We start from the raw sequence: 12,231 nt of genomic DNA, 5'->3' as shown, positions 1-12,231 counted from the left end.
AGATGATGGCGGTGCACAGGCAGGACTGTGTTGATTGAGCGTAGTACATCACCAGTGTGTGTGAGTTTGCATACACTTGTCTGTCCACTGTGTGTTCTTGGTATGCGACTGTCTGCTAGTGGTGTATTAAGCCTCTTCTGTGACACTAGGATCTAAATGAAAAGATGAAGCAGGGTCATGGTGGCTAGATAGATAGTTGTATGACTGGGTTTTAGGATTTGGTTTTTCTGACCTTCTCTCCCCCTTCAACAGATACCCATCTGTCAAGCTGACCAATGGGCTATGGGTTCTGTGGCTCAGACTCCTTTGCCAATAGATCACTAATCCTCATCTGAGCATGCTCACCGACTTAACTGGGGCAGGGACTTGGCAAAGGCTGGAACTACTATGACATGGTGTCCAACTCAAAAATACTGTGTTGTGTAATGTTTATAAAGTAGCAGGTGCTTGGGTAACATTCATAAACTTATCACTGATCTTAATGGTAAATCACACAATAAAATACCTACTGGGATTTGCTTTTTCAAATTCCTGGAAAAGGTGCTGAAAACATGATTTATATAACCAACTTTTATGTGGATGAAAATTGGAAAAATAAAATCCCAGGCTGCTTTAACACACTTCTACTCAGATATTCAAGTATTTATGTACACACATTACTGCTACCAATATTTTAAACTAACATGCAGGCTTTGAATGAAGCTGAGTCACAGAAGAAAACTTACAGGTTGCAGTTTTTAAGATAACTAATTTAGTTACATTATCCATTTATTAATGCCACAGCACTTTCAGTCTCAGAATAAAATTAAGCCTGTGTGTGTGTGTGCATGCGCACCAGTGTGTTCATGTACATGGAGGAGCGGCGGGCACTCTGGGAGAATGGAACCTAAGACCTCAGATCACTGGGAGGACAAGGAGGCCCTGAAGATGATTTATGACTTTCACTGAACTGCACCATATGCCCACCATAAATCTACATGTGCAGTTTTGCTAACGTCAGGGTCAGGTTCAAGCCAAATCCACTACTGTAAACCTGAGTTAACTGGCAGGAACACAACTCTACAACAGTTTTGGTGTCCCTGAAGTGCAGCTGAGCAGTTGTTTATTCTGTAATGACCTTTTAATCCTCTATATTGAAAATTAGGAAAATTAATTGTATGAATTTTTTATGAGCTGTAGTGAAAAGTTTTCCCCAAACAAAATAAACCACAGTGAATATCTGAATAACACATTAAATATGCAATGATTAGCAAGTTTGATAATCATTGTTTTTACTGGTAAATGATTTGGTTTTTACTGTTCTTTTCTTAAAATAGTTTTGGGTTTCAACTAATGGTCATTTTCCTTATCAATTAAAGCTTCAACTAAAAGAAAAACATCCGATTCTCATATTTGAGATGGCAAGCATTTGACATTTTTGCAATTATATCTTTGACTTTTGGACTGTTGGTTAGTCAAAACAAGACATTTGAAAATGCAAACAAAGGCTGTGCCTCTGTTTATACAACAATGAAGCATCTGTCAGCCGCTCCTAAATCACAACCAGTCAGTGAATTCTTTGAGTTCCCTACTGATGTCAGCCAAACAACAAATTGCTGTGCTGTTCAATGCATGCACTTAATGGATTTCCTACAGGCAGCAACACACCGTTGCCAGAATCCCCGCTCCTCCCTGTCCTGAGTGCTTTTCAGGTGGACCGGGGGAGGTCCGCTGCCTACCAAGATGGGTGGTTTAAATAAGGCATGAGGGCCAGCCAGGGTCTGAAATCCACTTTACTGTACATTCAGCAGCTGGTAGAATCTGTTCACATCCATCCTGGGTTGCTTGAAATCAGTCAGAACAGAGTCTGAATGTCCATATAGTTTGACACCTATACTGTGAAGACAAGCTACATTGACTTGAATGTCAGAGACAGAAAACAGCCAACATACATCTTTAAGACCTCCAGTAAGTCGCAGGGTTAATTACATATAAATGCAGAGACACAACACATGTTGTCAGCATTTGTACGCACATCCACAGGCTTACAACTTTTTCCCAAGTGTATACTACATCCACACTATACTGTAGATCTTGTAGGTCTGTTTTGTTGCCTTGGTACAGTGTCTGACTAACTGTCTCACCCGTTTTCAGTCTTGGTGCTAAGTTAAGCCAAACAGCTGCTGGTGGTAGCTTTTAATTTGACAGACAAGCGTGAAAGTAGTATTGATCTTCTCATCTAACCCTTAGGAAGAAAGCAAACAACACTATTGTTTTAGGGATATTCTAGAAATGAGCATGAATCATTAAGAAAGAATAGGGGGAAAAATCTTAAGGCTTGGTTGCAGACAAAAAATGACCTTGGTAAGATGGAGATGGGCAGAATCTGCTCATGTTGATAAAAAATACAGTAAAAAGTTACTGCAGCTATCAAATAAATGCATTTGATGACAATTGTGATGGACAACTTTTCCCTCAGAAGTGTAGTTAAGGGGGTTCCTGAAGACTGTACAGTACTGAGTGGATGCATGTAGCTGCAGTACATTCTACCTTTGGTTATGACTAATCTAAATCTATTCCTCACCTTCACTGGAGGCTCCAAAGGGCTCATAAGTAACAGCCAAGGACCATTCAGCTTCTGTGCCCGTGGCACACTCTGCTTTGCCTTCGAGTCCACCCCGAGTTTCACCTTCAGGCTCACCCTCTGACTCACCTTCATCTTCGGGGGCAGTAAGAGATAGTTGTGGCTAATTAGCAACAGATGTAGAGCTCTTGTCTAACAAACAAACCATCTGTGGGAACCTGAAACCTATCCACTAAGCTGTAATCATCTTTCCTTTCGCTGATAAATCCTATATGCATTTTTTTTCCCCAGAAAACAGCACCGTTGTGTCTAAGTGCGAGAGAGCCCTTGTGAGAATTAGGCTTCTGCAGTGCAGTCCACTTGCTCAGTCTATCCATGCGTCAGCCTTTTACTGCTGGGCCATGTGGAGAAAAGCCCAATGCTGTCAGGGCTGATGTTGCTACTTTGCCGATTGTTTCTGTCTAACAGCTTGGAGGCTGAGAGCCCCTCCACAGAGAGAATCCCTAATCAAATTCCCTTTTATTCTTGTCTCCCCAAGCTCCTCACCTGGAATCCCACTGAATTACAACACACTAACATATGCTCACATCCTTCTCTCTCATTTCTCTCTCTGTCTGTCTCAGCTCAGCTTTGCTGCTCTGTCCACCACTTGTTCTCACACAACCCTTGGCCATCCCTCCCTTCCGAAGTTCGTCAACACCACTGTCTTTAGTCTAAAGAAGAGAAGGACAACTGTGGAAGAATTCCTCCTGTGCAGGTTAGTGTGATGTGCTGTGATGAAGGAACATGGCGACAGAGAGGCCTATTAATAATGAAGCACACAGGGGCCAAGCTGTAGCACTGAGAGAGGAGATACAGGAAGAGAAAGACGGCTGACTAGAGAGTCAGCTAAACATAGTGGAGAGAGGGGGAGTTTAGGGGATGTAAGGAAGGACAGATATGGGGTTAAAGCTTAAATTTCAAAAACAACGTAACAGAAGGGAGAGACACAAGGCAGAAAGAGTTTGTGGAAAAGCACTTCTTCTCCTTTGCATTGTTACTTACTAGAACCGGAGGGGGAACCAGCAATTGTACCTGAAAGAGAATAAGAAAAGGAAGAGGAGATGATGAGAACTTGTTTATTTATGCATTCAATTTGCTTAAAGACTTGACTGTGCCTCATTCATCAGACTCAGGTGGCAGAGGGAGCTTAAGAGCTGTTCTGCAAAATGAGGGCTCATTGTAGACCACCTCTCAATGTCCTGGAGTGATTACTGCAGTAATTACTGTGTCTGCACTGCATCTCCCATCATCCATAATTTAACCTGTTACTCCTTCCAAAGCCCTTAGATTCGGAGGTCCTACCATATATGTGTGTTTTAGGAGTGCAGCACCACTTTGCTATGCTTGAATCAAAACTTTTAGCCTTTCTTGCACATTCTCCCAGATTGTTTTTATAGTCAGCTTGCCATGCACAATAAGGCTGTAGAGACTGTACTGGTCCTTGGGCCATGAGCTATGGCCATTTTGTGGGTATTTCAACCAAGCAAGTTGTAAACATTTTAATTTTCAAATTCCACTCGTGGGATTCAGGAGTTTAAAAGGGTGGTGATGAGATCTGAAGGTGTATGTCGGTATTAGAACTGGGTCAGTAACAGCATGATAAAAAGGGACTGACAATAGAGCCATTCACTGCAGTGTGTGTGCAGGTACAAGCATATGTGTGTGTAGCTGCCTATGTTTCTGTGTGTGTGTGTGTGTCCCTTTCTGTGCATATGAGAGTATCTGTTTGTTTTAAAGGAGAAAGCCAGGGAGGGGCTGCCCTAGATAATTATTTTATCGTAGCTGGCTGCTGTAGCTGGCTATACTCTCCAAGAGGATTTCCCCACATCGTTACACAGCTCTGATCTGCTCTCTGCACTGAGGTGAGCTCAGCTTCTCCCTCGTCTTCTTCTTTTCAACTCGCTCCCTTGATCCTGCTTTTCATTCAGGGCCACAGAGTAATGAGGGAACCTATACATCAAAAATGCTGGGGAATGTAACTTAAAATAATTTAATAGAGTTTGATTTCAAGAGAAAGAAAATGAAATGTCTTGATCCTCTGATTGAACTTCACCCTGACTTAATTTCTGACCTCTGATGAAGAAGTGTCTGCGTTAATGCCACAGAATGAAAAGTGTAAAATGTAAGTAGTTTGCTCCAGTTTCCAAAAGCACATACTGTATTTTCCTTAGACCAGTTTACTGGACCAGTTCACTGGCCCACAGAGGAACCAAAGTAAAATTTATTCCTTTTCTTTACTCTCTAGTTTGCAAACTAATAAGGCACTGGACACCAGGGTACTGGAGTAATCAATAATCCAACAGCAGCATAACGTCAGTTAATATAAAATGAGTCGGGCTTCGCCACAGAGACTTAGCACTCTGCAGCTCTATAGAGTGTTTTATCTGTCTGCTCTCATCAGCATTGCTTTGATTCTGTTTTAGTGAAAAAGCTTTAAAAACCTACTGTACACTGCCTGTTAGCACCAAACACCAGACAGTCAAAGCTGGTTAACATAGTGAAGCATTTAGCAGCTGAAGATGTTTCCCTCACGAGTTTATGGAGACCAAATCAGAGCTCCAAGGCATCAAGTGGCCAGAAACACGACTCCAACAAAATCACAGTGGCCATGGGAATTTCACTGGCCACTGTATAGGCCCATCCTGGGACATGCCCTTGTATTTGTATTGCATCATGTGTAAGTGCTGTAACTTAGATCATTTAATAACCGTAACCATATATAATACAGTAAAGCAATCCTCAGATGAAGCACATGAAAAGAGTCAGCAGATTTGTATCTACTCTGTTACTGTGTCAGATTGAAGAGTTCAGTGAATGCAGTAGGAAGAGAAACATATTCTGGGTACGCACAGATGTTGGGGGTTCCATTGGGTGCTGGCAGGTAGGAACCAGCCTTCCAGGACTTGGCTTTGAAGCCTTTTTTGCAGCGCTGGCAGTCCTGGCCAGTGGTGTTGTGTTCGCACTGACACTGGAGGTTCCCATCCTGCAGCAGGCACTGGGAGGCATGGAGGTTACACTTGCACCTGAAAAGAGAGAAGAGGCAGTTGACACACATGAGATGAGTGTGTGAGTGTGTGTGTGTGTGTGTGTGTGTGAGAAGGAGAGTGAGAGTGAACGCACCCTGCTGAGTCACATAAAGCAGCAAGTGAAAGTTGTAATCACACATTGGCTCTATCTGATGTGTTAATGATGCTGGATATTATGGGAGTATTTTTACAATAAGAAAAAGTCTGACAATGAGACAGAACACACCTCTCCTGAGTGAACGGTATTATGGTAGTAAATGTAAAACATAAAACCAGAGTAAGGTTATAGGATTATGGCCTACAAAGCCTGCAGTGTATGGAGCTTGTGGTTTACTGAGCACATACTGTGAAATATTCTCTATATTTGACAAAAAGTAAGAAAAACTTGTAATTATAGGAAATTGGCTTTATTCCTGTGTGGGTGTTATGGGCGTACACTCGTATACGTGCATCATTAAATTGTAGCAGAAAGCTGAAATGTGAGTTGAAACACTCTGAAATATGCCACGAGATGCCCTCAAGATGATATAAATGTATTTTTAGCCAATTAAAGACAAATCTCTGTTAAGTTTACTATGTTAAATGCCATTTTTCTCTCATAAGTGACTGGCAAAGCTACAGCACCCACTTCTATTTTGATACTCGTGCAGTTTGTACACTTGCCAGGTCATCTGATTTTGTGCCATTTGATTCCAGCTTTACGCTCTACACCCGAACTGAGTAAATGAATCAAACTGTTTCTACAATGTGAAAAGACTTGCGAAAGACACAAGTCCTGCTTGACTGAATGTTGAGTTGGAATGCTCAGTTGGCAGATAATTAATCAGCAGCCTTTTTGATTGTTTATTTGATTGGGCATTTTCACAGTTTGCTGATAATTAATGGTTTCTTATGAAAATTAAGTAATTGATCTTTCCACTGTAACATTAATTTGATAAAAAGAGCATTCATTTTCATAAAACATGATGAATGTTGATTTTTATAATTACTGACTAATGCATGTGTTTGCATGAATGTGCGTTCATGCACGTGACCTCGCAGAGGGCAGGGCCCAGGTGGGCTGATCCAGAGGCTGAACTTCTGCAGGAAAGGAAATGAGACTCTTAAGGACACTGGCCAGTTACCACTTTAAATTACAGCCTTTTCCAGGTGAGTGACTGGACTCCAATCCAGTTTGTTCCACTGGAGTGAACAGCCATCGGTCTGCATCAAATATTCAAAGAATGCCCCCTGTATTCTGGCAAGATGACTACTTCAATCTTCCTTTCTCACTAATCTATGCTTTCTTATCGTTTTTTTTGGTAGGGGGGGGTCATCAGCCTATCAACCTTAAGCCTAGTTTCACAACATTACTTACAGAATAACTACGACTATAACCTAGAAAATACACAGTAATCCAGGACCAAAATGGAGACATTCGATCATGGTGAGCTGTCTCCCATTGTATTGTTGCTCCGTCCTATAAATTGCCCATGCTTCTCTCTGATCACTTGAATGAATTGACAGGACGTGCCAGGGAGAATCCATCCACCGACAAGGACTCGTTTCCTGCATCCTTTTCTGAAGGGCACGAGCTGTCCACTTAGCAAAGAGGGAAATTGAACATCTCTCTTTCATGGAGAAAGTAGTGTGTGCATAAGCGAGAGAGTGCAAATGTGTGCGAAGTGAGACAGGTGTGCATGTGTTTATACTCCGTGCAGTTGTGATGCATTTGTCTGAGAGTGGACAACAGATCAGAGAAGCAGAGGCGCGGTGACTAATGCTGCGTTGGGTGACTGACAGTGCCAAACCTATCACTGCTTCTCATCTCCTGCATCTTCTGTGATAAATCTCATCTGTCTCATCTCAAAAGTGGAAGCACTGCTGAGTGCAGGATCTAGAAGTTGTAGTTTAAAATCAATACTGAAGAGCAGAGTGATTTTCTAGACATGCTGGTGTGCAGTTTGTGTCTTGCAGACCTAATGGCTAAAGAAAATGGCCTCCCTCTTATCAAATATCTGGACTGCTGACATACCCTGACGTCAAGTGGAATTAATGAATCGTTTGCTAGTTCAATTATGAAATCAAAATTTTGAATCACCCAGTCTTGCAAGATGAAACTTAGTTTCCACTTCATCTCCTTGACCTGCTTTTCTGCCACATATTACAGCCCAGGAAAATCTAGAGTATTTCTAGCCTTGCACTCCTTCCGCATGAATGACATGACACTCTGACTTTTCAAGTGCTGTCTCGTTTGCGCTCTCTCTCTTACGGATGACAGCTTGCAATGGGATTTCTCCTGATCCTTCTAGTAAGTCCCTGCACACACAAATAATGCATGGGCACAATCATGTGTTAATGTGCAAGATGTCTGCCTTCACTGCAAAGTTATCAAAGTGGGAGTAGCAGCTCTGAGCTGAGGGAAGGTTAAGACGGGATGGCTGGATCCATCACAATGAAATGAGAAAAGGTGAGTGGAGGAGAAAGCAGGGCAAGTTGGTGTCCGGGAACGGAAGGAAGTAAGGGACGCAAATGCACAGAAATCACATGTTGTTTGAATTAGCTGGTGCAATTATGGGTCAGTATTTTTATCTGTGTGTTGCTATGTTGCCTTAAATGTACTCAGGTAAATTCTTGTAATACCATACAGCAATGGTTTGAAATATATCAGGGTGTTTCAACCAGTGGTCCACGGCCCCCTGGTGGTCCGCTAAGGCATTGAAGGTGGTCCCTGACCATGCATTCAATAATGTAGTTTTATTATAGGAATCTTTTTTTTTTTTAAAGAAGAAGAATCAGCTGCTAACATCAATAAGTGATCGTTCCATTCTTCTATTATTATGTGCTATGTACGTCTAGCATCCACCATCTCTACCACCTTGCTATGATTTCTGAGTTGTTCACTTTGAGGATAGAAGAAATGTTGCCAATGAACATAATCGAGAGAGCATATTTCCTTCAAAGCACATAAAGATAAACCAGGATATAAACATCTTTTTTGGAAACAGATCCAGTACATGTAGTGTAAGATCAACATACAGCAGACATGCATCATGTGTATCTGCATGATCACACTGTTTTGCATCTAACCAGAGATCTGTGGTAATTATCTACCACACAGATACAATGACTGTCAGTCTGCATCTCTGTCCAGGCTTGTCTGGCTGTGTCTTCCTCTGTCCATTCGCCTCGCAGTCTGTCTCTGTGAAGTCATGTCGGCCAGTGTTTTTAATTGTATGAAGACTGCCTGTTTTAGACAGCAGAGGCACAGCAATTAGGGGAATAAATAAGAAGAAAGATAAACAAACATCAAGGGGGAGTCATGTGGTGGCAGAACCTGAGAAAGCAGCTGGAAGCAGCAGTTAATGGGGCTTTATTTGCCTCTTTACTGTAGCCAATGCCTATTCCTCTCAGGGGACACAGCTATCACTCCATCTCTATTTTCTCTTTTGTGTTCTCCTCCTACTCTATTTTTTTAAATCTTTTTCTCCAAAATTCCGGCCTCCAGTATTCCCTCTGGTTTTCCATTTTGTCCTTCCTCTCTCTTCCTTCTCACTTTTCCCTTCTGTCTCTGCAGCTTTACCCCTTTAGTTGTTTTGCTCCTTCCCATTGCGTCAGTGTTCACTGAGGAGTGCATTGAGTAAATTGGATTGTGGACATGTGTTTGAGAGGAGTGGGTAGAGGAAAAAAATATGGGGGGTATAAATGATGCGAAGGACAGAGCAGTCAGGACAGCAGGGAGTAGGGCAGTTGTATCAAAGCCCTGACAGTTCGTCTGCTTCCCACACTAAAGCAGTGAGACTCGGAGGAGGAGCTGGAGGAGAGTCCATGTTGACGTGCTCTAACCTGTGAGGACAGAATGTGTCAATGCGGTCTCTGACCCAACAGGAGATCTCTCTCCTCTTTACTCTGTGTTCGATCAGCCATCACTGAGGAGGCCCGCTCGGCACTTGCAACAACTCCCTGCCTTGAAATGACAAAAGGCTAATGGGCGATAATCGTCAGAGAGAGAAAGGTGTTTGCATTTAAAGCACTTTGATTGAGGTTAGGAAAAGATTTAAGTGTTAAAAAACATGTTGGGTCTTATGCATCAAGTCACTGTGAACTTGAATTAGAGACATAACCTTAAAAAAAGGCAAAGTGTAGCTGCTACTGTCCAATCTCAATATGAACTTAGGTTTGGTATTTTGTTGGGAAACCAAAAAAAAAAATAAATAATGAGCTGCCAGATTCTTTAATTAACAACACTCATTATGCTGATTCAAAAGTGTAATCCTGTATTACCTGAAAAGTATAGGCTATTTTCTATTTTGAATTATAAAATAATTTCATAAAGTAGCAGGAAGATGGACAGAAAATTCCAATATAATACATTCAAATACAATCGCTAATCCTACTTTTATAATATTAATCTAATTGTTATTTAACTCAAGTTTTGATGTTGCACTTTGCAGTGGACAGATTATTTTTCATATTCAATCTTAGGTCGGTTGTATAAATATACATAGTCCCCTTCCACTCAAATTTGCTTATTGTTACTTCACAGTGTTTGGCCTTTGCTGAAGTTTGATACTACACGACAGTTTTTACATTCTTTGGCTGAATGGGGAAAGTTTCTCTTTGCTCACATTACATCTCAGTTTAACACCTGGAGCAGGATTCTTTTTTTTATATACTATATTCTGATTGAGTCAATGTGAGAAAAGTAACCCGGGGCTGTGCTCTCCACCACACCATATCCTGAGTGCAGCTTGAAGTGGCTAAGCAAGGAGTGAGACTTGTGTGAAGCCGGGATCATTGATCAGCAACATTTCACCCTATTGGCTTCTGCTGAAGTCTTTATTGCCGTGTTCCCTCCCACTTCCCTTTCCCGCCTCGCCTCGTAAATTCAGAGCAGCTAATTGGACATGACTGCGTTTATGTTCCAGCTTCATAAATTTCTTTCTCTGAAGGGAGGGGATCGATTTTCCTCGAGTGCAACCTCCCAGAGCAGGGGAGCACCATGACTCTCTTCAAACGTTCCCTCTCGTCTCCACCCAACCTCTCTCTCACATGTGTGCTCCCTCTAGCTTAAACAGGTAATCTATAACTGGCCTCCCCTGTGAACATGTGGTGAGCAGGAATAACACCGTGCCTGTTTCCATAACCAAAATATTTCTTTCACACCTTTTTCTCACATTAATAACAGAACTGACGGCATTTTTTTAAACAAATCATTCCACCCAAGCTCATTATCTGTCATTATCTAATGAACGTCGTTGACAGCAAACATTTCCCACCTCACTTCTCTCTTCCTGTCTTTCCCTTTGTCTAGTTTCTCAGTTTTCAATCTTTGTGGGGCCTATGTACCAAAAGCCATCTAAGGGAGAAAATGCTTTTTGCTAGAATATCTAAGGGAATGAGGGACAGGCTTAGGGGACTGGGTATTTGGGATCTCCCTTTCTTTTGCACACACATATGCACTGGCTAAATATGCTTAGTGTCAGGGAATCACTGAATGTCTTTGGCCTTGCGAAACAGGAGAGTGAAATGTCCAGCAAAAAGATATCTTGAATTATTCAAAGCTTTGGAATGACCTTGATTGTCTTTGCAGTCCACACCGTGTGTGTGTGTGTGTGTGCGCCTCTAGTATGCAGTGATGTGCGACCTCCTTGGTGTGGATGTGGGATGATTCATTATTTTAGCACAGTTTGCTCCGAGTTCAAAATTATGTCCTTTAGTTTGGGATCATCCACTAGAGAGATGGGCAGAGAGGGAGGAAGCAACAGAGAGACAGACTGTGTGAGACTAAGCATACGAGTAAATTATTTACACAGGATACAGTAAAAGGCTGCTGCCTGCCTGCCTGCCTGCCTGCCTAGCCGATGCTCAGACTTGAATGTGATGCTCTGATTGGCCAGGGTGGGTTGTGTAAAGAGAAGCAGGCAGAGTCAGGGCTACTCTGAGCTACCTGCTCTCTGAAGTACTGTATGCACAGGACCAAATAACTAAATAATGGAACCTGAGCACGTCCTGTTCTCCAGTCCAGACCTCAGAAGACCGTCCCCAAGAGAGGCTGCGTGTCAGCTGTGTGAGATGCACACGTCTTGCTTGCCTTTCAAACTGCAGGGGTAATTAATGTGCAGCTTTGAAAGGATTTTGTCACCCTGGCTATTTCCAGTGACGATAAAATAGTTTGTAAAGAACTTTGTTGCTCACTTAAACAGCAGGTGTAAGCCTTGTTTTAAAAAGTACCTCAGAGGGATTGTTTCGTGTCATCATTTGATCATTTGACTTATTAAGATTCAGGGTCCCTTTATTGATTATATTGGTAGGCAAATTAGCTGCAGCTAAGTAGTGTATGTTGATTTATGTGCCTCTCGACTGTTTATTTAAAGTAGCTTTAAAGTAATACTCATTGTACAAGTACAGTGCCTTGTGAAAATATTCGGCCCCCTTGAACTTTGCGACCTTTTGCCACATTTCAGGCTTCAAACATAAAGATATAAAACTGTAATTTTTTGTGAAGAATCAACAACAAGTGGGACACAATCATGAAGTGGAACGAAATTTATTGGATATTTCAAACTTTTTTAACAAATAAAAAACTGAAAAATTGGGCATGCAAAATTATTCAGCCCC

General features: G+C 41.9%; 1 protein-coding gene across 3 annotated transcripts in view; it reads right to left on the bottom strand.

The window, feature by feature from the left end:
• Positions 1-12,231, bottom strand: part of ntng2b (netrin g2b) — a 56,364-nt gene that overhangs the window by 17,095 nt on the left and 27,038 nt on the right. For all 3 annotated transcript variants that reach the window (XM_020621080.1, XM_020621081.1, XM_020621082.1), the window contains exons 4-5: positions 5,456-5,628; positions 3,608-3,637 (exon numbers count right to left, since the gene is read on the bottom strand). In XM_020621080.1, coding sequence (XP_020476736.1) covers positions 3,608-3,637; positions 5,456-5,628 — 203 coding nt within the window. The remainder of the gene's footprint in view (positions 1-3,607; positions 3,638-5,455; positions 5,629-12,231) is intronic.

The sequence above is a fragment of the Monopterus albus genome, unplaced genomic scaffold, assembly GCF_001952655.1.
Source record: "Monopterus albus unplaced genomic scaffold, M_albus_1.0 scaffold253.1, whole genome shotgun sequence".
Classification (NCBI taxonomy): Eukaryota; Metazoa; Chordata; class Actinopteri; order Synbranchiformes; family Synbranchidae; genus Monopterus; species Monopterus albus.
This window is presented reverse-complemented; position numbering and strand designations above follow the sequence as displayed.